The sequence below is a fragment of the Diceros bicornis genome, chromosome 30 (assembly GCF_020826845.1).
Source record: "Diceros bicornis minor isolate mBicDic1 chromosome 30, mDicBic1.mat.cur, whole genome shotgun sequence".
Lineage (NCBI taxonomy): Eukaryota > Metazoa > Chordata > Mammalia > Perissodactyla > Rhinocerotidae > Diceros > Diceros bicornis.
Window position 1 is genome coordinate 2,643,460 of NC_080769.1, and position 27,675 is coordinate 2,671,134.

Here is a 27,675-nt window from a genome sequence, read left to right on the forward strand (position 1 = left end):
TTCCCAGCATTTCATGAGTCTTATGACTTTTAGTGTATTTCTGAAGGGATGATCTGCAGTACATATTTGAGTTGACTGGCTGCTAAAATTAGATTATATGCAATTTTGGCAACCTCCTATGGCCTAATGATAACACTTTTTATGTCTGTTAGCTAATGTGCTTTATATTTAAAATTGCATCAAGATAAAAATAAGCTTTAATATTACTAGTCTATGAATTAAAAAAATTGATGTCCAGAGAAATAATTTTTCATATCTAGAAAATATTGTAAGTGTGATGATCTAGGCTGGAAGTCCTTGACACTTCCATAATACAATCCTGGCTATTTCTCACATGCTGTGTTCTCCACAGTGAATATATTCATCATGGCATGGGAAAATCAGACTTTGAACTCTGATTTCATCCTGCTGGGAATCTTCAATCACAGCCCCACCCACATCTTCCTCTTCTCTCTGGTCTTGGGCATCTTCACAGTGGCCTTCATGGGAAACACAGCCATGGTTCTCCTCATCTACCTGGACACTCAGCTCCACATGCCTATGTACTTCCTCCTCAGCCAACTGTCCCTCATGGACCTCATGCTCATCTGCACTACTGTACCCAAGATGGCCTTCAACTATTTGTCTGGCAAGAAGTCCATCTCTTTGGCTGGTTGTGGTGCCCAGATATTCTTATATGTGTCCCTGCTTGGAGCTGAATGTTTCCTGTTGGCTGCAATGGCCTATGATCGTTATGTCGCCATTTGCCACCCGTTACGATACTCAGTTCTCATGAGCCAGAAAACCTGTGGTCTTATGGCTGTTTCTTCCTGGATTTTTGGCTCCCTTGATGGTATAATTGTCATTGCTGTTGCATTGTCCTTTTCATATTGTAGTGCCTGGGAAATACCCCATTTTTTCTGTGATGTCCCAGCCCTTCTCACTCTCTCATGCACTAACACATTGCTATTTGAAAGGCTAATGTTTATTTGCTGTGTAATTATGCTTCTCCTACCTGTAGCAGTCATTATTGCTTCCTATACTCATGTTATTCTGGCTGTCATTCGCATGGGGTCTGGGGAAGGTCGCCGCAAAGCTTTCACCACCTGTTCCTCTCACCTCATGGTGGTGGGAATGTACTATGGAGCTGCCATGTTCATATACATGCGGCCTGTTTCTGATCGTTCCCCCACCCAGGACAAAATGGTGTCAGCCTTCTACACCATCCTCACTCCCATGCTGAATCCCCTCATCTACAGCCTCCGCAACAAGGAAGTGGCCAGAGCTTTCATGAAGGTGTTAGGTAAGGGCAAATCTGGAGAGCAAATTGCCTAGATTTATAGGTAAGCACACAAGACTTTGAAAGTGGAAAACTGTCTGCATGCTTGTTTGTTCAAATATTATATTTCTTTTGCTATGGAAATTCAAAGTATGGCTATAAGTAAATATTTGCTGCAAGACAATATGAACAACTGTATACTTTGTTTTATATAACACCAGTTAACAAATGAGAGGTATTTACCCATCACGATACCACATGATACCATAATACCACAGAGCACAGTAAACGTTCTGTGTTTTAACATATAATAGTTTTACCTTTGGCCAATCAAAGAGTTCTGCCGAGTTCAATATCATATCTTGGATTGACCGATTTGTTAAAATGAATGACAAAGTTAATTATTTACAAAGTTATAGCTATATTTATAAGATGGTTATAAGATTTAATAAAATACCCAGATAGAGAACAGAGGTATTGGATTGGTGGTCAAGATTTTGGAGCCTATCTTGTAATGGACACTGTCCCTCTTCAGGATACTGGAGGACTGGGGAGCTCCCATCTATTTCCTTTTTTTACAGAAATCAGCCTTATACATGGGAGACCGATATGTGAATATGAATCCTCAAAGTTTGGACTTTTCATCTTCAGATATCTTGATCCTTATCAATGTCATGTTTTCATCATGTAATTCATAACTCCTAAATCACAAAATCTGTTTGCCTGACAGTGTTGTAATTGGTTTTAATTCTGTTTTCATTTAGAAGATAAAAACAACAACAAACACCTAGAGACAGAGATTGGATTGGTGGTTACCAGAGGGGGAAGCAGTGGGGAGGAGGGCGAAAGGGATGATTAGGCACATGTGTGTGGTGATGGGTTGTAATTAGTATTTGGGTGGCAAACACGATGTAATGTATGCAGAAATAGAAGTATAATGATGTACACCTGAAATTTATACAATGGTATAAACCAATGTGATCACAATAAAATTAAAAATAATAATAAATAAATAAGAAAATTAAAAAAAAAGAAAATATGGACTTCTTGAGAGTTCATGTTCAGTCCAGTTATTGCCAGATCTTAGGTACTATTTCTTCAAAACCCTTATCAACAAATAGGCAAAGCTACCCACTTTTTTCACCTGCACATATATGAAGAATATAAGGTATGGTTGGACCACAGTTTTGTTTCTAATCATTTCCTCACTTTGATTCTATCACTTTTACATAGTGGGAAAATTCTGTTTTCTCATCTTTAAACATACACATTAACTAAAAGAATTTAAGTACAAACTACATCCTCTAGTTCCATGTTGGCTGAGATGCTTTCTTATGGTGTGCTTGGTTTTCCTACCTCAAAATTCCTTCCTTTTTTCTTGCCTCACTCCTTTACTTCTTCCTTTCCTTCTTTCTTTACTTATTCACTCATTCCCAAACTTTCTTTATTTCTATATCTGTCACCTCCTAATAACAACTTATTTACATCTTTCTTCAGTCCCTATCTTCCCTCTCCCACCCACCCATTGTCTTTTTTTTTTTTCCTGAGGAAGATTAACCCTGAGTTAACATCTATGTCAGTCTTCCTCCACTTTATATTTGGGTCACCACCACTTCATGGCTGATGAGTGGTATATGTCCACACTCGGGATCCGAACCTGCAAACCCAGGCTGCTGAAGCGGAGTGCACCAAACTGAACCACTATGCTATGGGGCCGGCCTCATCCACCCATTGTCTTTTAACTGACTATTCCACATTCACAATATACCTTTCTCATTTTTGCCTTCATGTCTTTGTTCATGCTGCCAAAGAGATTCTTATATAGAAAAGTGTGCACAGATGTTTATAAGGTTGATTTATGGTTAAATACCTTGAAATTGGTCTAATAATTAACTTGTGAGTGTTTATTGGAGGCTTTGAGCCAGGCAGTGATGTATGGAGGGTGGTATATAAAAAGCCTAGTAGTTATTTTTAAGAGAGACATTGTCTAGCGTTGGCGTACATTATGGATGCAAAAGGTAGTAATATTCAGTTGGTGGGGGAAAATTTAAAATAAGAGGGAGGATATGGACAGCACGGTAAAGGTAGAATAAAGGAAGAAGGAGTAGGAGGAAGGGGAGAAGAAGGAAAAAGAGGATGAGGGGATAGAGGCTAACTCTGGGGCTGCATACATAGATGGTGTAAAGAAGGTAAGAGTTTATTTTTAGGCCACTTGTGTTTGAAGTTCTGTGGGCACAAAAGAAGATACTTAAAACTTGTTGCTGAATGTGCAATAATAAGCTTCAGGGTATAATTCTGAGATCAGAGATTAAGATTTAGAAAACATCATGGAAAACAATGAGAACATTGAAGGGAGTCACAAATTAAGAAAAATAATGTTCATTACACAACTGAAGATCAACATTACATAGAAGAATTTAGGTTAAGAGCAATATATATATATATATGCATACGTATATATATATGTGTATATATATACAATCATCTCAGAAGTATATATATTTTAGGAATAAGGTATAGAAGCAAATATACAAATTGTAGGTATAGGTTAAAAAATTGAACTTATTTAGAATTTAAGGGCATTATTCTTTGTTATGCAGCTAATAGAGGGAATATCTATATGAAAACTTGACCTTGTATATGCCATTAATATTATTTACCCCTCAGTTATCTCATCTGTATAATTGAGATAATGTAATAATAATAATAACAACCTTCCTATCTACTTTACCTTCCTAGACTTTACAGATCTATTGTGATAAAATATAGCATTTAGCACATAATAAAGTACCACAATAATATTTTTATTTTATCTTTTCCCAATTTGATGTACAACCTGAAACTAATATGATATTGAACGTCAATTATGCTTCAATAAAAAAATGCTCCCGGAGCTGGCCTGGTGGCGTAGAGGTTAAGTTCGCATGCTCCACTTCAGTGGCCTGGGGTTCGCAGGTTCGGATCCTAAACATGGACCTATGCACCAAGCCATGCTGTGGCAGGCGACCCACATATAAAGTAGAGGAAGATGGCACAGATGTTAGCCCAGGGCCAATCTTCCTCAGCAAAAAGAGGAGGACCAGCAACAGATGTGAGCTCGTGGCTAATTGTCCTCACCGAAAAAAAAAAAAAAAGCCCTTATTATGCTATTTTAATTTACTTCTCTAACTTTATGTTTATTCATTGAATGTGTTTTTACCTCATCAAAGCTGTTAGTCATTCAAAATCACTTAATATGGATTTATCTCTGTAATGTCTTGCAAAGAAAAGATGCTCTCAAATATTTATTGAATATTTCACATTTGAAAATTAATAATGGCTTAAAACACTTATTTTCAATAAGATACAAATGTAAAAATTTGAGTGAAGCAACCATCAGTCTTTAAAATAAGATTTAAAAATTGTTTTCTTTTCAATTCTGTGTAAATTAAACCTATTTATAGCCTTACTTGTGAATCAATTTTATTTTAACAATATGTGAGATATTGACACTATAATCTTGGATTAAAGGGGTAGAAATTTAGATGACTTGGAAAGTGAACAGGAGAGTTCTGTTTAGATTTCTTTTTACCTCTGTTGTGGACAGAGCCCCAGAAAAAGGTGATGGTGCTGCAGCTCTTCTAAACAGAGAGTCTAAGGGAGACAAGTGAGACAGGGTGGCATATGATGAAATAAAACATCTAAAGTACAGAATATAAAATTTATTAGAAGAAAATACAGTGGAAAAGGGACAGCAGAATTTGCTGTTTTAAAGAACTGGTAGTATGAATAATAAACTCAAACACTTAAGTGTATTAATATTTATGTTTTTAAAGTAGCCAAACATTATGCAAGAACTACCATTCTTGACATACGTGTCCCAACCATCTCTCCACTTATTCTTTCCGATTTATGACAGCCTCTCAGCAAGCCCCCTGTCAAGGTGAGAGCTTCCTCCACTTCCTGTCTCAGATCTAGGATCTGAGCTCCGGGGAGTTTTACCTGGGCCCCCAGGTGAGGTCATGACACCTCAGATTCTCACAACCTTCTACAGTTACCCTATGAAAATTAAGGACCAACTCATTGACAGCTGAATTCAATTTATTAAATTAGTATCTTTTTAAACACTCATCTCCTTCATTAGAATATGAACTAGGCAGAGATTATAACATTTAGTTGACATAACTTTGGCACAGCTGATACTCCAAATATATGTTGTGTTAACAAAGCGTAATTACTAATGATGGCTATTATTGATCATTTGAAAATTACAAATGGTCTCAAACCACAGAAAGGTTTACATGAAAAGATGGAACTGAGAAGATTGATGTGATAGGACCCAGAGAGCACAAGATGCCACACACAAAATGTTAAAATTGGCTCCAGTTGGCTTTATGGTAAACCAGATTATTGAACAATAGTTCCTAATAAAAAAATAAGAAGGCATTTTTAATGATACTTAAAACAAACTTGAACAAAATTTGCTAAATATGATATTTCCATGGAGCAAACAAAAGAAGATGAAAAATAAAAGCAAGAAATGTGAAAACAGGAAGAGTAAATTTAAGGATAAAAATAAAATAGATCATATCAGTTTTCACAGGTAATTTCAATGTCTTAAATTGCTTATTAAAAGGCAACATTGGGGCCGGCCCAGTGGCTTAGTGGTTAAGTGCGTGTGCTCCACTGCTAGTGGCCTGGGTTTGGATCCCGGGTGCGCACCGACGCACCGCTTCTCCAGCCATGCTGAGGCCGCGCCCCACATACAGCAACTAGAAGGATGTGCAGCTATGACATACAACTATCTACTGGGGCCTTGGGGGAAAAAAGGAGGAGGATTGGCAATAGATGTTAGCTCAGGGCCAGTCTTCCTCAGCAAAGAGAGGCGGATTGGCATGGATGTTCCTCACCAAAAAAAAAAAAAAAAAGGCAACATTGCCCAAAATTTAAAAATAAAGATAAATACAAATAAAAGATAATTAAAATAGAATTCCTATAAAAAATTAAGATTAAAGAGTTAAAAATGAATGGTTGTTGAAGATGTGGTACATGTAATAAGAAAGTAGAGTTTAATGAATTAATTTCAGATAAAAATTTCAGATAAAAGAACATTTAAGGAAATCAATAGCAAATGGGACAAAATGCCATATTATGTAAACATTAAAATCCACAATGATTTGTGAATTAAGATATTATTTAAATACCAGGAGTACTCTCTTTCATTGTAACACACCAAAATTCTCCTTGATGAACAGACTTGCCAAAAATTGAAAAGGTAAATATGTAGATGGCACCATCATAGAGCTATCCTACCATAAATGTTACCAGCACTATGACCACAACAAAAGAGTGATCAACATTTCCATTCTAAATGGACAATTAAATAGATAAACGTGTTCAAAACAATGGCAATACAGTATATTACACAATAATGGAACTAAAAATATAGGACAAAAAGCAGAAACTGAAAGCAACAATAAAAATTAAAACTTCTCTCAAAAAAGTTGCCCCCCACATTGGAGAAAAAATAAATAAACAATTGAAAATTAAAACAAACAGCTCTGGCAAACAATGCTACATAAAAATATAATATTAAATAATATTTATTCTCCACTTAATCTGGAGTATACTCTATATGAGGTACTTCACATAAATCAAAACCTTTCATTCTAATAATGTAAATGGAGGAATAGATCAACTTTACTCCCAATTTACAAATAATGACATTGAAGCACATAAAGAAAAAAACTTTCCCAAATAATTAACCAGATAACTACAATTTATTTTCATCTTTTTTACTATGAGAAATTTCAAAAAAATAAAACACATACATAGATACATAATACAGTATAAAGAACCCATTACTTAATTTCAATAATCATTATATATTGTATTATATAATACATACATATGTGTATAATATATACATCTGTATATATTGTATAATATATATATTATACATGTATAACAATATTATACATGTATAATATTGTTTTTCCTACCTAATTTGTTCTTTCCCCTCCTAAAATTCTGAAACAATTCCAAATTATATAATATCATCAATATACACTTAGTATATATCTCTAAAAGAAAAAGACTACTTTACAAATGTAACTACAATATCGTTATGCTTCTTCAAAATTGTAAAGATATATTTTTCACATTTTCCCAATTGTCTCATAGCTTTTTTTTTTATGAGGAAGATCAGCCCTGAGCTAACATCCATGCCCATCTTCCTCCACTTTATATGGGATGCCGCTGCAGCATGGCCTGACAAGCAGTGCATCAGTCTGCACCCAGGATCCGAACCCAGACCGCCAGCAGCGGAGCACGCACACTTAACCGCTATGCCACCGGGCCGGCCCCAAGGCCCTCATAAGTTTTAATCTAGTATAGAATACATTCTTCAAATACAGGTTGAAATGAGGTCCATATATATGTAATAAAAGTCTTCTTTAATCTTCAAGGTACTGCCAATACAATAGACACCAGCTGCATGTGGCTATTTAATTTTAAATTTAAATGAACTAAATTCAAAAAAATTAAAACTTCATCTCCTCATTCCCACTGGTCTTTTCAAGTGCTCAGAAGACATTCAGTTACTAGTGGACATTGTATTAGGCAGAATAAATAAAGAGCATTTACATCATCGCAAGAAATTTCTCTTGATATGCTTCAAGTTCAACTTTTAGTGAGACTACCTCACATGTTACATCAACAAGGAGGCACATACTGTGTAACAGTCTCATTGTGGTATTAGGGTGTTGAAGACAGCATTAAGACAGTCCAAATCCAGCATTTCATTATGGAGTGAAAACTGCTGACATTATAATGATATTACTCCTTATCTTCTGATCATTTACAGTACTTCTACAAAAATAAATGTCTATTCATTAGCTATTTGGCTACCAATGGATAGAATCCACACATAAATGACAAAATAAATGTTTAACTGTTTTCCTCTCTTTACTGGTTTTTTTTGTTGTTTTGTTTTGTTTTTCAATTACTTTATTGAGGTCATAATGGTTTATAACGTTATGCAATTTCTGGTGTACAATATTACACATCAGTTTCTGTATAGACTGCATCGTGCTCACCACCAATAGTCTATTTTTCATCCATCACCATACATACGTTCCCCTATACCCATTTCACCCACCCCCCCCATCCACTTCCCCTCTGGTAACCACTAATCTGTTCTCCTTATGCATTTGTTTGTCTATCTTCCACATATGAGTGAAATCATGTGGTATTGTCTTTGTCAGGCTAATTTTGCTTAATGTCATCCCCTCCAGGTTCATCCATGTTGTTGCAAATGGGATGATTTTGTCTTTTTTATGGCTATGTAGTATTCCATTGTGTGTGTGTGTATATATATATATATATATATATATATATATATATATATATATACATATATATATATACACACACACACACACATATTCTTTATCCATTCATCAGATAATGGGCACTTGGGTTGCTTCTATGTCTTGGCTATAGTGAATAATGCTCCAATGAACATGGGGTACATAAATCTCTTTGAATTGTTGATTTCAAATTCTTTGGATAAACACCCAGTAGTGGGATAGCTGGATCATATGGTATGTCTATTTTTAATTTTTTGATCTCCACACTGTTTTCCATAGTGGCTGCACCAGTTTGCATTCCCACCAGCTGTGTATGAGGGTTCCCTTTTCTCCAGAACCTCTCCAACATTTGTTATTTTTTGTCTCGGCAATTATAGCCATTCTAAGCAGTGTAAGGTGATATATCATTGTAGTTTTGATTTGCATTTCCCTAATAATTAGCCTTGTTGAACATATTTTCATGTGCCTGTTGATCATCTGTATATCTTCTTTGGAAAAATTTCTGTTCCTATCCTCCGCCTATTTTGTTTTGTTGAGGCAGACTCGCCCTGAGCCAACATCCATTGTCAATCCTCCTCTTTTTGTGGTTGAGGAAGTTTAGCCCTGAGCTATTATCTGTGCCAGTCCTCCTCTATTTTGTATGTGGGACACCACCACAGCATGGCTGGTGAGTAGAGCAGGTCCACGCCCAGGATCTGAACCCACAAACCCGGGCCACTGAAGTGGAATGTGCAGAACATTAACCACTTGACCATGGAGCCAGGCCCTCCTCTGCCCATTTTTTGATTAGGTTGTTTGTTTTCTTGCTGTTGAGTTGTATGTGTTCTTTACTGGATTTTAAAATAATGAATTGTTTTCCTAGCATCCGCCACAGTTGACCAAGAAGCATGTTGTTGTTTTGTTATTTTGGCATCATTATAAATGGGTGGAATTAAAGTCATTTGCAATGTTTCTATTCATTGATGTAATAATCCTTTTTGATGTTTAAATTGTCCAATTTTAGTCTAGCGTGATCCTCTTCCATTTGCCTCCTGAAGCTTTACACATCACCCAGGTGAACTTGGATATATCTCTTGCTGTATATCTGACACAATGAGATGTTCCAGTCTCATCTTGTATATTTCCTGCCATGCAACTGACATAAAGTATTTGTTCAATGGTAAATTTAGTGTGAAATTACATTAATCTACTGAAATCATGGCACCAGAGCTGCACTTTTCTGTTGACTTTGTTTCTAGATTTTATCAATGAAGAAAGCTGAGAACTAAATAAATAAATATCTGTATTATATAAATATTTGAACACAAAATATAATCATGTGGGTTCCTAATTCAGCATGTAAGGCACATGGAAGTTGTTGCTGCATTCTAACGATAAACAAAAAGATGACCAAACACAAAATCAATGACTCTTCTTAGGTCTGTCAGAGAATCGAGGTCACTAGGCAAACTGATGCCTCAAAAATTGGAGAGAAAAATAGATGGATACAGAAAATGACAACTTACCTGAGCATAAATCTCCAGAGAATCTCCATGGGACCCAGGGCAGAAACCTCTGAGGAAAACAGTATTGAATACCTTTTACCCAGTATTATGCCTGGATTTCAACAAAAATTACAAGGCATACAAAAGGTCACAAAAGCTTAGTTTGAGGAGACAAAACAAGCCCTAGAATCATACTGAGATATGCTAAGAATGTTGGAATTTTCAGACCAGGAATTTAAAATAGCCATGGCTAATATGCTAAAAACCCTAATGGAAAAAGTATATAAAATGTAAGAATAGATGGTAATGTAAGCAGTATATGAAAATTCTAAAAAAGAATAAAAGAGAAATGCTAGAGGTCAAAAACACTATAACATAAATATAGAATGCTTTTGGTAGGATCGTTAGTACACTAGGCTTGGCTATAGAATTTCTGTTCGAGGATATGTCAATAGAAACTTCCCAAACTGAAAAGTAAAGAGAAGGAGATTTAAAAAAAGAAACAGGATGTCCATGACTTGTGGGGCAAATTCAAGAGGTGTAACATACACACAACGGGAATATCAGAAGGAGAAGAAAGAAATAAAGGAAGAGAAGAAATATTCAAAACAATAATTCCCCCCAAAATAATAATTTTGGAGAGAATTTCCCCCAAATTCATGACAGACACCAAATCACAGAGCCAAGAAGCTCAGAGAGTAAATGATCTCAAAAGAAGCCTGAGGGGGGAAATACAGATTTCCTATAGAAGAGTAAAAGATAAGAATTACATTTACCTTTGCATAAACCATGCAAGAAGAAGAGAGTGGAGTGAAATTTTTAAAGTGTTGAAGGAAAAATAAAACATAATTCTAGAATTTTGAAACCTGGAAAATTATCCCACAAAAGTAGATAGAAATAAATTCCTTTTTTAGAGAAACAAAAATTGTAGGAATTTGTTGCCAGTACCTGCCTTTCAAGAAATGTTAAAAGAAGTTCTTCAGAGAGAAGGAAAATTGTCTAGACCAGAAATTTGACTCCACATAAAGAAAGGAAGAGCATGAGAGAAGGCATAAATGAAGGCAAAATAAAAATTTATTTTTCTTAGTCTTAATTGATCTAATATAACATTTTGTCCAAAATAATAAAAACAACAATGCATTTGATGATTATAGATGATGCAGAAGTGAAATGCATGAGAACAATGATGCAAGAATGGGAAGGAAGAGAATACTCGACTATTAGTAGATATGTGCAGTATCAGTGAAAAGATATAGTGTTATCTTAAAGCAGACTTAGATTAGTTGTAATTGCACATTGCAAACTCTAAGTCAACTACTGAAAAAGTAAAAGAAAAAATGTATAAGTGACATGCTTGAAAAAGAGAACATGGAATCACATATAAAGCTCAATCAAAAACACAAAAGGTAGAAAACGAGTACAAGACAAAAATAAGACAAAAGAACAAGGACAACAGGTAGAAAAGAGTAACATAAGTAGGTATTAATCCAAATATAGCAACAATCAATTTAAATCTCAATGGTCTAAATGAACCAATTAAAAGACAGTGATTGTCAGAGTGGATCAAAAAACAGACGCAACTATATGTTGTCTGCCAGAAATCCACTTTAAATATAAAGATACAAATAAATTAAAATTATTATTTTTTACTGTTTATTTTTTGTTTTTTATTGAAGTAACATTGGTTTATAACCTTACATAAATTTTATGTGTACATCATTATATTTCAACTTGATGTATAGACTACATCATGTTCACCATCAAAAGTCTAATTTCCATCTGTCACTGTACACAGGTGCCCCTTTACCCCTTATGCCTTCCCCCCAACTCCAATCCCCTCTGGTAACTACCAATCTGTTCTCCATATCCATGTGTTTGTTTATCTTCCAATATGAGTGAAATCATATAATTAAAAGGGATGGAGAAAGATATATCATGTTAACAATAATTAAGAAGAATATTGGAGGAACTATATTAATTTCAGGCAGATCAGATATCAGAGCATGGAGAATTATCAGGGATAAAGAGTGGCATTAAATAATGATAAAGAAGGCAATTCTACAAAAAGATATAACAATCCTTAATGTGTATGCACCTAAGTTATCAAAATATATGAGGCAAAATCTGATAGAACTGCAAGGAGAAACAAATGAATATACTATTATAGTTGGAGATTTCAACCCCCTCTATCAGAAATGAACAAACCTAACAGGCAGAACAATTAGTAAGGGTATAGTTAAACTCAAAAGCATTATCAGTCAACTGAATGTTATTGACATCTATAAAATACTTCACCCAACAACAGCAGGGTACACAATCTTTTCAAGCTCATATAGAACATTCACCAAGATAGACCACATTCTGAGCCATATAGCACATAAATTTAGAAAATATAAATTATACAATTTATGCTTTCAGACCACAATAGAAATAAATTAGAAATCAATAAGAGAAAAAAAGTGGAAAAATCCCCAATATGTGGAGATTAAACAATACACTTCTAAACAACACACAGGTCAAAGAAGATATCTAAAGATAAAGTAAAAGAAATAGTTCGAACTAAATGAAAATAAAAACACAACTTATCAAAATTTGTGAGATGCAGTAATAGTGTTCTTAAAGTGGAATTTTAACATTTAATACATATATTAGAGAAGAAGAAAGGTCTAAAATTAATAACCTAAACTTTTACATTAGGAAACTAGAAAAAGAAGAGGAAATTAAAGTCAAAGTAATGACAAGAAAAAAATAGAGCTAAAATCAATGAAATTAAAAATAGGAAATAAGTAGAGAAAATCAACCAAACCAAGAGCTGGTTCTTTTAAAGGATCAATAAAATCAATAAGCCTCTAGCTAGGCTAAGAAAAAAAAAAGGAAGAGAGAGAACACAAAGTGCTCATATCAGAAATGGAAGAGGGAACATCACCACAGATACAATGCATGCTAAAAAGGTAATAAAGGAGCTCTATTAACAACTCTATGCAAAGAAATTTGATAATCTAGATGAAACGCACCAATTTTTTTAAGTGCATGTTGTGCCTAAACTCGCGCAAGAAGAAATAGACAATCTGAATAGGGCTTTACATGTTAAAGAATTTGAATCAACAATTACTAACTTTCCCAAATAGAAAGCAACAAGCCCAGATGGGCTCAATGGAGAATTCTGCCAACATTTCAAGGAAGAAATTATGCCCATTCTTTTCAATCATTTCCAGCAGATAGAAGTAGAGGGAATACTTCCTAACTCATTCTATGAGCCAGCATTACCCTAATGCCAAAACCAAACAAAGACATTACAAACAAATGCGTACTATTGACCAATAACTCTCATGAATGTTTTTGCAAAAATTCTCAACTAAATATTTTCAAATTCATTTCAACACTGCATAAACTTAATTATACAGCAGGACCTAGTGGGATTTATTTCAGACATGCAAGGCTGGTTTAACATTCAAAAATAAATTAATGTAATTTATCACATCAACAATTTTTTTAAAAATAACATGATCATATCAATATATGCAGAACAAAACAATTGATATAATGGAACATCTGTTCTTTTTATTTTTTATTTTTTATTTTTTTTGTTGAGGAAGATTCACCCTGAGCTACCATCTGTGCCAGTCTGCCTCTATTTTGTATGTGGGTTGCTGCCATAGCATGGCTGATGAGTGGTGTAGGTCCACGCCTGGGATCTGAACCCATGAACCCAGGTGGCCAAAGTGGAGTGCACTGAACTTAACCACTATGCCACAGGGCTGGCCCCTTGAATATCTATTCTTGGTAAAAATTCTCAGCAAACTAGGAATGCAGGGGATTTCCTCAACTTGATAAAGAACATCTACAAAACACCTACAACTAACATCATACTTATTGATGACAAATCGGAATCTATTCTGCTAAGATCGGAAAAAGATATCGCCTTTCTTCACTTTGACTCAACGTTGTACTGGAGTTCTAGCAAATAAAATAAGGAAAATAAATAAAAAGAATACAGACTGGGAAAAAAGAAATAAAACCTCTATTTGTTCACAGATGGCAATATATCTATGTAAAAAAATTGAAAGAATCAACCAAAAAACCCTTGGAACTAATAAATGATTACAGCAAGTTTGCATAATTGAAGATTAACATGCAAAAGTTCATTGTCTTTTTATATACTAGCATTGAATAATTGTAATTTGAAATTAAAAACACATTACCATTTGCATTAGCACCATCAAGAATGAAATACAAAGGTCTATATATATATATATATAAATCTAACAAAGGTCTATATAAGGAAACTAGAAGATTTTGATGAAAGACATAAAAGAAAAAACTAAGTAAATGGAGAGAATTCATGTTCATGAATAGGAAGTTTCAATATGAGTCAAGATGTTTTTTTTTATCCTCAAGTTCAACTGAAGATTCAATGCAATCCCAATCAAATCCCTGAAAGTTATTTTGTGTATATCAAAAATGTGTTACTAAAGTTTATACAGAAGACAAAGAATCTAGAGGAGACAACAAAATGTTGAAGGAGAAGAACAAAGTTGGAGAACTGCCATTACCCAGCTTGAAGGCAAGGATTACGCACATGTGTAGTGATGGATTGTAATCAGTATTTGGGTGGTGAACATGATGTAATCTATGCAGAAATAGAAGTATAATGACGTACACCTGAAATTTATACAATGTTATAAACCAATGTTAACTGCAATAAAAAAAAGATATCCTATAAAACTACAGTAATCAAGACAGTGGAGAAATAGATAAATCAATGGAGCATAACAGAGAGCCCAGAAATAGACCCTCACAAAATGATTTTTGACAAAGCAACAAAGTCAACAGAATGGAGCAAAGACAGTCTTCTTAACAAATGGTACTGCAACAACTGGATATTCACATGCTGAAAAATGTATTTAGATACAGACAACACTTTCCACAAAAATTAACACAAAATGAATCATAGACCTAAATGTAAAACACAAAATTATAAAACTCCAAAAAGATAAAATAGGAGGTAATTTGGATGACCCTGGCTATGAAGATCATTTTTTAAATAAAATACCAAACAGACAATTCATGTAAGAAATTGATAAACTGGACTTCTTTAAACTTAAAACCTTCTCTGTGAAAGATGCCATCAAAAGAATAAGAAAACCCAAACTGGGAGAATATATTGGCAAATACCTATCTGAAAAATGACTGTTATCCAAAACACATAAATCCTTAAAACTCAAGAATAAGAAAATGAACCACCAAATTAAAAAAAGAGCAAAAGATCTGAATAGATACTTCACCAAAGAAGATATACAGATGGAAAAGAAGGGTATAAAAAGATGCTCAACATCATATGTCACTAGGGAATTGCAAATTAAAACAACGAGATACAACCACAACAATGAGATACCTATTAGAACAGCCAAACCCAGAACACTGACAACACCAAATGCTGGGTAAGACATGGATTAACAGGAACTCTCATTCAAAGCTGGTGGAATACAAAATGGTACAGCCACTTTGGAAGAAAATTTGACAATTTCTTACAACGCCAAACATGCTCTTACCATACAACCCACCAATTGAGTTGTTTGATATTTATCCCAATGAGTTGAAAACTTTTGTCCACATGAAAAGCTACACAATTATTTGTTTTATCCTCCAAAACTCACACAGCACACATAGAATAATAGTACCCACAAAATCATCACTATTATGAATTTCTGAGACATTTAGTGTGTTTCCATTTTATTTTTTCCCTAGATGTTTTCCACTAAGGATATATAGTCAAATTATTATGTTCCAAAGTTACTTGAATCAATTCTTTAGCTACCTTGTGATAATATCTTGACATATTTCAATTTGTTTGCTATATTTTTCTTCTTATTTTTCTGAAGTTTTAAATTTTTTTTAATTAGAAATAATGTTATAGTGATGGAATTAGTGAAAATAGGAAAAAAAAACTTTAGAGAAACTGAACAAAGAAAATCATTCTCAGACAACACAATCCATGACAAGTGTCATTAATCAAATTCAGTATGGACAATGATATATTGAAATGGAAAAAGGAATATAGAAAAAGACAATAAAAACATCTTTTTTAAAAAAAGCATATTGTGAAAATCTTCCCACTAATAGACTATGAAACCTTAGATAGAATGATTTAGTTACCCCAACTGACTCAAAAAATGTATAAAAATGTATGAAAAGGTTACACATATAATGTAATCCTAAAATAAATTGTCCTAAAACATCTACTTAAAAGGAAAGAACATAGAACAGGATGTTTCTCTAGGTATATGCAAGTTACTGTTCTAAAGACATTTACATAACTTCAAATAATATTACGAGACAGCAGTTGCCATGTAATTTCATGATATCTAAACTGCAAAATAATATTTCAAAAAATATTTAGTCTTTCTCAATTGTCAATAATAATTTAACAAATAATCAAAATATATGCAAATAAAATCTAACAAGACAGGAGAAAACAAACAAAACAAATCTTGTGGGAGTCACCCATGAACGCTGGGTTCCAAAATTAAACATTCTAGTCCCAATTATCCATTGTTGCATAACAATCACCCCAAATTTAGTGGCTTTAACCAATATGATGATTTTATTATCTCTCATGTTTTCTGAGTCAGGAATCCAAGCAGACCTCGTCCGGGCGATCGTAGCACAGATTCCCTCACGTGGTCGGTCATACGGAGGCTGACCCTGGAATAGCAGGGTTCTGAGGCAGTTGGGAGCTGCCTGAGGATCTTTCCCTCTCTCTCTCTCTATCACATCCTTTCTCTCCATATAGTCTCTGCATATGGCAAATTTGTTCTCCACATCATGAAAACCTCAGGGAAGTAGATTGTTTATAACATGGTTGACATATTTAAAAACAAGTATCCCCAAAAGAACAAAGTAGAAATACAGAGTCTCTTCATGGCCTTGCCTCAGACGTCACAGAGTATTATTTTGGCCACTCTATTTGTCAATGCAATTTTCCTAATATACAGATCTTCCTCAACTTATGATCGGGTTACATCGCAATAAACCCATTGTAAGTTGAAAATATCATAAGTCAAAAATACATTTAGTGCACCTAACCTACCAAACACCATAGCTTAGCCTAGCGTACCTTATACATGGTCAGAACACATACATTAACCTACAGGTGACAAAATCATCTAACACAAAGCTTAATTTATGATAAATTGTTGAATATCTCATGTAATTTATTGAGTACTGTGCTGAAAGTGAAAAACAGAATGGTTGTCCGTGTGCAGAATGGTTGTGTGTCAGTTGTTTACCCTCGTGGTGGTGTGACCGACTGGGTGCTGTGGCTCACTGCCCCTGCCCAGCACCATGAGAGAAGACTGCACCACATATCACCATCCCAGGAGAAGATCAAAATTCAAAATCTGAAGTACAGTTAATTTTGAATGTGTATCACCTTCACACCATCATAAAGTCAAAAAATTATAAGTTGAATCATAATAAGTTGAGGACCATCTATATATTTACGTATAACACAAAGATATATTTATGAAGCTATCCTGGTACAAGCATCATAAAATTAAAGGAGATCATTGAGACATTATTGAGATCTCAAAACACAACTTAAAGCATTACAAAAAAAAATTCATATAAAAATGACAAAAAAATTGTGACCTGGTGTAGAGAAAGCTTGCTTATTACATAGAGGAAAAACAAATTTAGATTCTTACTTAAACATATATTCAAGCTGGACTCTAGATTGGTTAAAGTCTTAAGTATGGAATGCAATGGTACAGAATTATTTCAACATAAAATAAAACAATCTATTTCATATGAAGAGAAATCAATTTATTATACTATAAAAGTTTAATATAATGTTATTTAATTACTTTAACATTAAGAATATTCATCTGGTAAAGGACCGCATGGCCAAAATTATCACACTGAAACAGACTGTAGGAACATATTTTCTATGTTAAAACCAACAAACCAATAAAAACTAAAATATTCAAGGAACCACTACACATTCAAAATTTGTGAAACAAAACAAAGTAACATTTATCTGAAGAGACATATAATTTTATTAATAATCAGACAAATAGCAATTTAACAATGATAAACTATCACTTTGTGCCCAATAGACATGTAAAATTTCAGAAGCTGAGTAATGCTAACTGATGGCAAGGATGAAGACAGAAAAAAATTCTCAGAACTGCTTTTGAAAACGTTCTGATATTGGCACCTTGGAGAGCAATCAGCTGGTATCTAGTTAATTTATATTTACATATAAATTAGAAGGGCATTTCTGTTCATGGCTATTAACACTAAACAAATTCTAATTATAATCCAGAATTAAGAAATCATCCAAATAATTTAGAAATTTCTTTTAGTTATAAATAACTGATTTTCTATCATATGTGACTTCATATGTGACTGAAACACAAAATAATTCATTTTGTCATGTTAAAACCCGGACTTAAGCAGTTTGAGGATAACATGGGGCTTCTCAAAGGCTCCAGTGAACCACATGTGCTGTAATTACAATACTATAAGTCACAACAGTTTTTGAAGAAATTAAAAAAAACTCATTATAAGATTAATATGGAAAATAAAGTGGAAAGAATACTTACTAAATCTTTAAAAGTAAAGAATATAACAAGGGATGAAATTGTTGGTGGCGCAAATATTTGTTTTTAGCCATAGAAATAAAAACCAAGTAATAATCTAATAAAAAAAATGAATCCATTTAAAGAGTCCAGAATCAGAATCTTTAACATGAGAATTTGGTTAATGATAATAGATGGCATTATAATGCAGTGTAGAAAGAGGGTCCAAGCCCCCAACATAATTCTACAAAAATTGACTATCTATATAAAAAGTATGAAATTATATTTCTATACTTTTGCTTTCACAAAAGATAAATTAATGATGATTTATTTTTCAATGCAATTCATTGAAAAGCAAATACAAATAGCCAATAATTACATGAGACAACCACACCAGTCAGTAAAGAAAATGCGCATTAATGTAGGAGTGAGAGACCATTTCTCACAACATAGGTTCACAAAAGTTTAAAAAAAACAAGCAAGCAATATCAAATGAACTTGAGAACATGATGAAAGCAACTGCTTTTTCTGTTTACATAGCTAGTGAGTACGTAAAACAGTCCAAGAACTCTTGCATGCAATCATGAAGTAATCCTGAAAATGATGGTATTTCTTCTCTAAGATATTGTTCCTGCATAACACCTAGTGAGGAGCATCATTAACAACGTGGAGGGTGACTTACAAGCTGAAATGGACTTTTTTAAAGCAGTAGATTCATTGGCAGATGAAAGTTCAGAATTTGGCAGTCAGTATGAGGCAAGAAAGAACTATCAAAGTACTATAAATGGTAGGCTTGTGGTAACATCTGTAATTCAGAAAAAACATACATGTTGGAAACATGCAGATGGAGTCATCATAAGTGTGAACAAATCGGAAAGAGAAGCAAGTGCCTAAAAATCATGGGGAATCAAATTATTCCATGGAGAGAAAATTAAGCCAGTATATTAGAGGATATATATTTCATAAGGCAACTAATAGTAGAATCAGAAAAGAATAACAACCAATGGCAAGTTTTCAAACAAAGAATAATTTGCAATAGTGCTGAAATCTCAAACATAGGAATCTCAAGTTTAATGATGCCCAGAATAAGACCACTTAATTTATCAGTTTGAAAATATTGTTGAACTTTAACAGAGTTCTATTTACTGGTAACTAAGGCCAAAGCACAATGAGGAATTTATCTATTCTATATAAAATGAGAAATTCAACTGCAATTTTTACCTTAATTTTATGGAATTAATAGAAAGAGTTTGAAAATATGAGAGAGAAAAAAAGGAGAGTGAAAGTGGTATCAATATATGAATGAGTCAGGAGAAAGAGGAGAAAATAATAGAGTTTATATTATTAGTCAAGGTAACAGAACTTTTTACTTGATTTTAAAATCAATAAAATTTATATTTCCTAGTTGGAAACTAATTCTACATGAGGCCCTAGGAGAAAAAGTGGATGATAACTCACAGTACTATAATTGAAGACAAGGGACTGAATTCCTTGGAGGGATATAAAATTAAATCACAGATGACTTAGTAAAATTGTGTTGTGTAGGTTTTCTCTAGAAGTTTAAAGGTTTTCAGTGACTCTGTGAGTAATATCACTTCTTGTTGAGAACATCTAGAAGGTAAGACCGAGGGAGACATACATTCCAAAATATCTAAGGCATTCAGTTCAATCAAATGAAACCAAATTGTATTCAAAAGTTATATACAGTAGAATTTTTGATATTTTAAAATCCTTGAAATAGATAATTTTTCAGGTTGAACTACAACTTATCTCTATATTCTCTGTAAAATCATTATGTTTCTTATATGTCACAGGTTTCTTTGAAGATTAACTGAAATAATACATGTGAAGATGCAAGTAAACATAAGGCATGATTTAGAACAATGTAATATATGCTAAATTATGAATAATTGCAACATTTTCCAGTGGATCTAGTCTATTTGATAATGCTCTCAATCACTTATGGGGATCTTATGTCCTCCATCTGTGTCCAAACCTCTCTTGTTTGATTAAGAGCATATAAAATAAGCATATAGCTTATGAAACAGGAACCAATGATACAGTAAAGAAAACAGAATATTTTCAAAAATAATCACAGGTGAATAACGGTGGAGGTTATTGGAAGATTACAAAAAAATAAAAATGTGACAAGAATCTGTATAATGATGGTAATGCTCACGTAGTAAATTCATACTGTGAAACATGTATCTGATGTGGAATTTTTAAGAATTAACTCATTCTGTCTTTGCATCAACCCTGTGAGGAGTGGAGAGAATTAAAAAATAGTCTCAGAGATGTTAGTTAACCTACTTGGTGACATAAGAATTGGTGGCAGAGCAAGATGGCAGACCCAGGTTTGTGTGCTCTGAAGGTCCATGATATTCTCTTTCATACAGAAAGAGGTAGAGGCCACACTTCTGTGAGTTCAATATACGCAGAACTTGCTGTCTACAGAAGAAACAGGCATGAGGAAAGATACGTGCGTGTGTTGGAACTTGAAGGAGAGATATGATGTACAAAGGTAACGGGTTGTGGGATATGAAACACATTCAGGGAAGAGAAACCTCCTCAGAAGAGCCCTAAGCTCAGTTTTACGTGTTGTATTATTGGGACCTGTAAGGAGAAATGCAGAGTTTGCACTGGGAAATGGAGAACAGATTACTGGAAATAGAGGCTTGAATGACTCTCTGCAGTACCTCACAAGCAAGATCCATAAGGAGATGGAAGTCTGTTCTGCAGATAATTTGAGCCATTTGAGAGTTGAATTTTTAAGTGGAGTGACACAATCCAATGGTGCTTTGGGAAAATCAAAAAGTAGTGTATGGTACAAACTGAAGAATAGAAAGTTATTTTTATCCATAATATCAGTGGGTGCAGATGCAAAGAACAGGGGGTTTACACACGCACTGAAGAGCCTTTCCAAAAGGCATCAGCAATCATTTTTGTGAGTTGTGATTTGAAGATTCTGCCTGTACGCAGGGGATGTATTAGGTGAATAATGTCAAGTTTCAGCAATGACAGTTCCTATGTGCCACTGTATTTATAATGTAGGGTCTAGTTGTTGTATCTTTGTTAGGAGGTGGGGGCATGACTTCTCTGTGGACAGAATGCAGCACATCTAGGGCAGCCATGAGATCTCAGTGATCCCAATCGGCATTCAACCTGCTCCTTCTTGTCTCATTTTTATGTCCCTTATTCACTGTTCTTCTCAAATTTCTCTCCAACTCCATTTTTCCCTTTAATACACACTCTTTCAGTATTCTGCTGATGTAAACTGTCTTTACTCAGTCAACATGACTCCTTTCCTCTGCTTTTCCTACCCACTCCCTCAAATTCCCTGTCATCAGAATATACTCCTTGTAGCCTGTGAATATAATTACTAAAAACAAAAATTAACTGTTAAACTAAAGTTGTATCGTAGACTATTTTTGATGTATTTGGGGGCAAATAAAGGCTATTAATTTTATACCATGAGGGATTTGATTGAATTTATGATGTGCATAAGCTTGTGATGAAATTATTATACAATTTATAAAGCAATGAAGTCATGAACATTATGTTTCTAAGTTCATAGCCATAATGTCTACATCAGTTTCTCATGCTATTGTATCTATAACAAAATGTATTCTTATGAATATTACATAACTGACTTTCACTAAGACGTCACGTACATGAGGTTGATGTGGAGGAGCCTGAGTCGAAGGTGTTCAGAAGTAAGTGCCTTGACAACCATGACATTTTCACAGTTGTTTCCTGTAACATGGTAGTAAAAGCAATAAAAATTTATGGGAGGGGTTTGCCAAAAAGAGAGATAATACAATACAATACAATACAATACCGTTCCATACAATATAATATCATATAATAGTTATATCCTTCTATGCATGTCGACCTTGAAGAAATAAGAAACAGAAAAATTACAGAAATATATAGGCTAAACTTCTCCACCTACTATACTGTAAACACTACATTTCTCTACTGGGAATGAACAACTTAAAACTGCCTCTCAACTCAGACTGATCAAGATTTTACTAACTGACGTTAATAGAAACCAGCTTGTCATGATTAGTTCTATTATCCCACACTGCTATACTTCCGGAGGGTTCTATCACAAGCTAAAATGAATGGATAATTTTACAGATGTGGACCTAAAGTGAAGAGACAGAAACTTAAAATATATTGCAGTTTGTTGTTAACACAGGGATCATGAAAAGCATCCATGAGCAAAACTCGGGATGGCAAATGAGCCCTAATAACAGAGTGAGGTCTTGCCATTAGTTAATAGTGGGGACTAGGGCAGTATGGTGCTGAACAATTACAGCACTGCCTTAAGCAATTTCTATTTTAAAAGACGCTCCAAAGAAATTTGATTTTGAGGTTTGGACATAGAATGAACTTCAGGATGGCAGCAACATTTCACTTTCCCAGATGATCCCAATATGTGAATAAGATTGAAGCTCAACAGCAGTATATGGCTGTGGCTAGGTGGAAAGATAAACAATAAGAAAATTAAATACAGGTCAAAATATTATCTGGCCCATGGAATTCCTCAGGCTGAACAGCTTTCATGGCACTCCTAATCTCCTAAATTATAGAGAAATCGATTATGCAATTTAGGCCCAAATTGAAAGAATTGATGATTCTGTTGTTCTGGATATTATTCCAGGATGCAACACAATTGACTGAAACACTGCTTTATACAACAGACAAAAGGAGCAAATTATCAGGAGGCGACTTCATGTGTGCTGTTTTTCATAAGTATTAACATTTATTTTTTAAAACACACGGAGAGAGAATATCCACCCATGTGTAACATCATGAGTGAACTTGAAATAGAAAATACATGTCACTTTTTGGGACTGAAATTATACTGAGTCAAGTGATATGATAATTTTCTATTGGGCAATAAATTTCAGTCAAGTGGTATGAAAAATCAAGGGCAATTTTCAATAGAAATGTTTGAAGGTTTTCCTGTGGTGTGTATAATGACAGGTTTGCAAAACATTAAAAGAATGTTTTAGAGATTTAATTAGCAGTTTTGTGTAAGAAGAGTGGAAAAATAAAAATACCTGAAAAAAATTGAGTAGAATTCTTTATAATTATTCACACAGTGTGGGTTTAATTTCCTGATAAGCATTGTATATGAAAGAAATATTTGTAAATGTGTTTATAACTAATTAGAAATTTCGGATGCAGTGAACACTGGCTTATAATTGAAATGTTGTTATATGCACAAAATTGGTGACTACTACACAGGTAAAGCGTTTAGGAGAACACAAATGTGGAAGAGACAGAGTTATGTCTACAATTTGTTCAGGCGGTATTAGGGGAGAAAGAAAGTAAAAGAATGTCTTGTTCCTTGGAGAGGGAGGTAAAGAAAGAAAAATAAATAGATGCGAAAATAGAGAATTATAAATATGCTATTGTGTAGCCAAAGAAATCTCGTTAAAGGGACTTGCTAAGAAAATGAAAGAGATTAATTTTATGTAAACAAGAATAGTCTAGAGATAAAGTAGGAGTAGCCTTTCTTCCCTCCAATAGTGTTTACTTATTTTAAAAAAATACTTATACAATACAAACTATATCCCAGATAATGTTCATACTTTATGAATATGATCTCATTTAGTGTTCATAACATCCTATGATACAGATATTATAAATATTCAAATTTGAAGAGTGGAAAATAAATCTTGGAGAAATTAATAATTGCCTAAGATCACACAGCTAAAGTGATCTGTAGCAGGCATTTGAACTATGCTCTTGCCGTCTCCTCTATCTTCCTTCTTGAGTAAAATGTCCTATATCTGACTTTCTCATGGACACACCTCATTTTTAGAGATGGAGTGAAGAAAGAGCATATTAATAAGGAACTACTTCCACTATAATTCAGCATTATTCAAATAAGTATTACTTAACAGACTTCTCATTGTTGATTGCTAGATGTCTCCTGTTTACCTGGCATTTGACTAACAATGTCTCAATTACACAAATACATGCTTCCCTGTACACTTTGAAAGAATTTTTATTAGCATAGTAGTATGATATACTGAGTTCCATGGAAAACCAATGAAAATGACTTCCCAGAAATTCATGAGTCTTTCATGATATCAGTGTAATTATAAAGGGATGATCTACACTACACATAGAAGTTGACTTGTTGCCCTACTTGATTATATGACTTGAAAAAACTCTCATATATTTATTATCTCTATTAACAATGTATTTTGCATTAAAAATCACATAAAGCTAAAAATAAGCTTTAATATCCCTAGTATAAAAATATAAAAATCAATGACCAGAGAAACAATTTTCCCATGCTTAGACAATTGGATAGATGTGATGACACAGGAGGAAAGTCCTTGATATTTTGATAACACAATCCCAGCCATTTCTCACATGACATGTTGTATTCTATGTAGTGAACATATTTATCATGGCATGGGAGAATCAGACCACCAACTCAGACTTCATCCTGCTAGGAATCTTCAATCACAGCCCCACTCACATCTTCTTCTTCTCTCTGGTCTTGGGCATCTTCACAGCGGCCTTCATGGGAAACACAGCCATGGTTCTCCTTATCTGCCTGGACACTCAGCTCCACACGCCCATGTACTTCCTCCTCAGCCAACTCTCCCTCATGGACCTCATGCTCATCTGCACCACCGTACCCAAGATGGCTTTCAACTATTTGTCGGGCATAAAGTCCATCTCTCTGGCCAGTTGTGGAACTCAGATATTTTCCTATGTGTCCCTGCTTGGAGCTGAATGTTTCCTGTTGGCTGCAATGGCCTATGATCGTTATGTTGCCATTTGCCACCCATTACGATACTCAGTTCTCATGAGCCAGAAAACCTGTGGTTTCATGGCAGCTTCTTCCTGGAGTCTTGGCTCCCTTGATGGTGTAATTGAAGTGGCAGTCGCATTATCCTTCTCATATTGCAGTACCAGGGAAATTCCTCATTTTTTCTGTGATGTCCCTGCCCTTCTCACTCTCTCATGCACTGACACATTGCTATTTGAAAGAATGATATTTATTTGCTGTGTAATTATGCTTCTCTTCCCTGTAGCAGTCATCATCGCTTCTTATGTTCGTGTTATTCTGGCTGTCATTCGCATGGGGTCTGGGGAAGGTCGCCGCAAAGCTTTCATCACCTGTTCCTCCCACCTCATGGTGGTGGGAATGTACTATGGGGCAGCCATGTTTATATACATGCGACCCACTTCAGATCGTTCCCCGACCTGGGACAAGATGCTGTCAGCTTTCTACACTATTCTTACACCCATGCTGAATCCCCTCATCTACAGCCTTCGCAACAAGGAAGTGGCCAGAGCTTTCATGAAGGTTTTAGGGAAGGGCAAGACTGGAGAGTAAATTGCCTAATAATCCTTATGCTTTGCTTTTTTCCCTACATCCTTTGCTTTATGCTTAAATTGATTTATTCAACCTATACAATTCAGTATCTAACATTTACCCATTATTATAGATTTATAGCAACAACATAAGGTTTAGAATCTGAAAAAACTGTTTGCATTCTTTTTTTTCAAATATTTCATGTTTTTTATAATAAATTCAACATATGATTATAAGGAAATATTTATTGGAAGACAAAAACGCATAGTTTATACTTTTTTAATCACATCAGTTAACAAATGGGAGACATTTTCCCATCATAATGCCCATCAACTGATGGTTGGATAAAGATGTGGTATATATATATAATGGAATACTACTCAGCTGTTGAAAAAAACAAAATCATCCCATTTGCAATGACATGGATGGACCTTGAGAGTATGATGTGAAGTGAAACAAGCCAGACAAAGACAAATTCTGCATGATTTCACTCATATGTGGAAGGTAACAAATACGTGGATAAAGAGAACAGATTAGTGGTTACCAGAGAGGAGGGGGGGTGCGGGGTGGGTGAAAGGGATACATATGTACGGTGATGGACAATAATTAGACTACTTGGGGTGACCACGATGAAGTCTACTGAGAAATTGATAAACAATAACGTACACCCGAAATTACACAATGTTATAAACCATTATGATCTCAAAAAGTTACTGGGGAAAAAACAGAGTTAAATAGTGTCTCAATTAATAAATTTTAATCGAGTAGGAAAAGAAAATGTTTTTAAGAGTGGAAAAATATAAACTTATTACATAATGATAAAGGAGCAATTCTTCAAGAATACATAACAATCTTTAACGTGTACATGCCTAAAAACAGAGTGTCAACTTACATGAGGCAAACTATGATGGAACTGTAAGGAGAAATGGACAAATCCACTATCATAGTTGGAGACTTCAACACTCCTAGATCAGAAATGGACAAATACAGCAGACAGAAAGCAGGAAACATACCTGAACTCAACAACACAATCAGGCAGTTATATAATATTGACATCTATAGACTACTTAACATAATAACAGCAAAATATACATTTTTCTCAAACTCACAGGGAACATCACCATGGTAGGCCACATTCTGGACCATAAGGCACAGCTTAACAAATACAACATAATAGATATCATACATCTGCTCTCAGACCACAATGAAATTAAACTAGAAATCAATAATGGAAAGAAAACTGGAAAATCTGAAAAAAAAAGTGAAGATTAAACCACACAATTCTAAATAACACATGAATCAGACAAGAAATCTTACCATAAATTTAAAAAATATTTTGAACTAAATAAAAATGAAAACACAATGTATCAAAATTTGTGGAATGTAGCAAAGGCAGTGCTTAGTGGAAAATATAGATCATTGAATGCATGTATTAGAAAAGAAAAAAGATCTGAAACTAATAATTTAAGATTTGATGTTAGGAAACTAAAGAAATGAATCTGAAGTAAGTAGAAGATAAGAAAATAATAATTAGTATAGAAATCAGTAAAAATGAAAACAGAAAACAATTTGAGAAAATCAGTGATATCAAGAGCTTTTTATTTGGAAAGATCAACAAAAAGAAGAAGCTTCTAGCTAGGTTAACTAAGAA

At 34.2% G+C, this 27,675-nt stretch overlaps 2 protein-coding genes and 1 long non-coding RNA gene across 3 annotated transcripts; 2 read left to right on the forward strand and 1 right to left on the reverse strand.

The window, feature by feature from the left end:
- Positions 1–357: 357 nt before the first annotated feature.
- LOC131394163 (olfactory receptor 2M3-like) lies at positions 358–1,314 on the forward strand. Its single transcript, XM_058525412.1, has one exon. It carries the CDS (start codon positions 367–369, stop codon positions 1,312–1,314), a length of 948 nt encoding a protein of 315 aa, XP_058381395.1. The 5' UTR covers positions 358–366.
- An 18,144-nt stretch (positions 1,315–19,458) lies between these two features.
- On the reverse strand, positions 19,459–22,423 carry LOC131394582 (uncharacterized). The gene is made up of 3 exons (XR_009216199.1): positions 22,345–22,423; positions 20,984–21,121; positions 19,459–19,478 (listed from the first exon to the last, which is right to left on the reverse strand). It is a non-coding gene; the product is annotated as an uncharacterized LOC131394582 (long non-coding RNA).
- A 2,674-nt stretch (positions 22,424–25,097) lies between these two features.
- LOC131394583 (olfactory receptor 2M3-like) lies at positions 25,098–26,045 on the forward strand. The gene has a single exon (XM_058525975.1). The coding sequence runs from the start codon at positions 25,107–25,109 to the stop codon at positions 26,043–26,045; it is 939 nt and encodes a 312-aa protein (XP_058381958.1). The 5' UTR covers positions 25,098–25,106.
- The last annotated feature ends 1,630 nt before the right edge of the window (positions 26,046–27,675 follow it).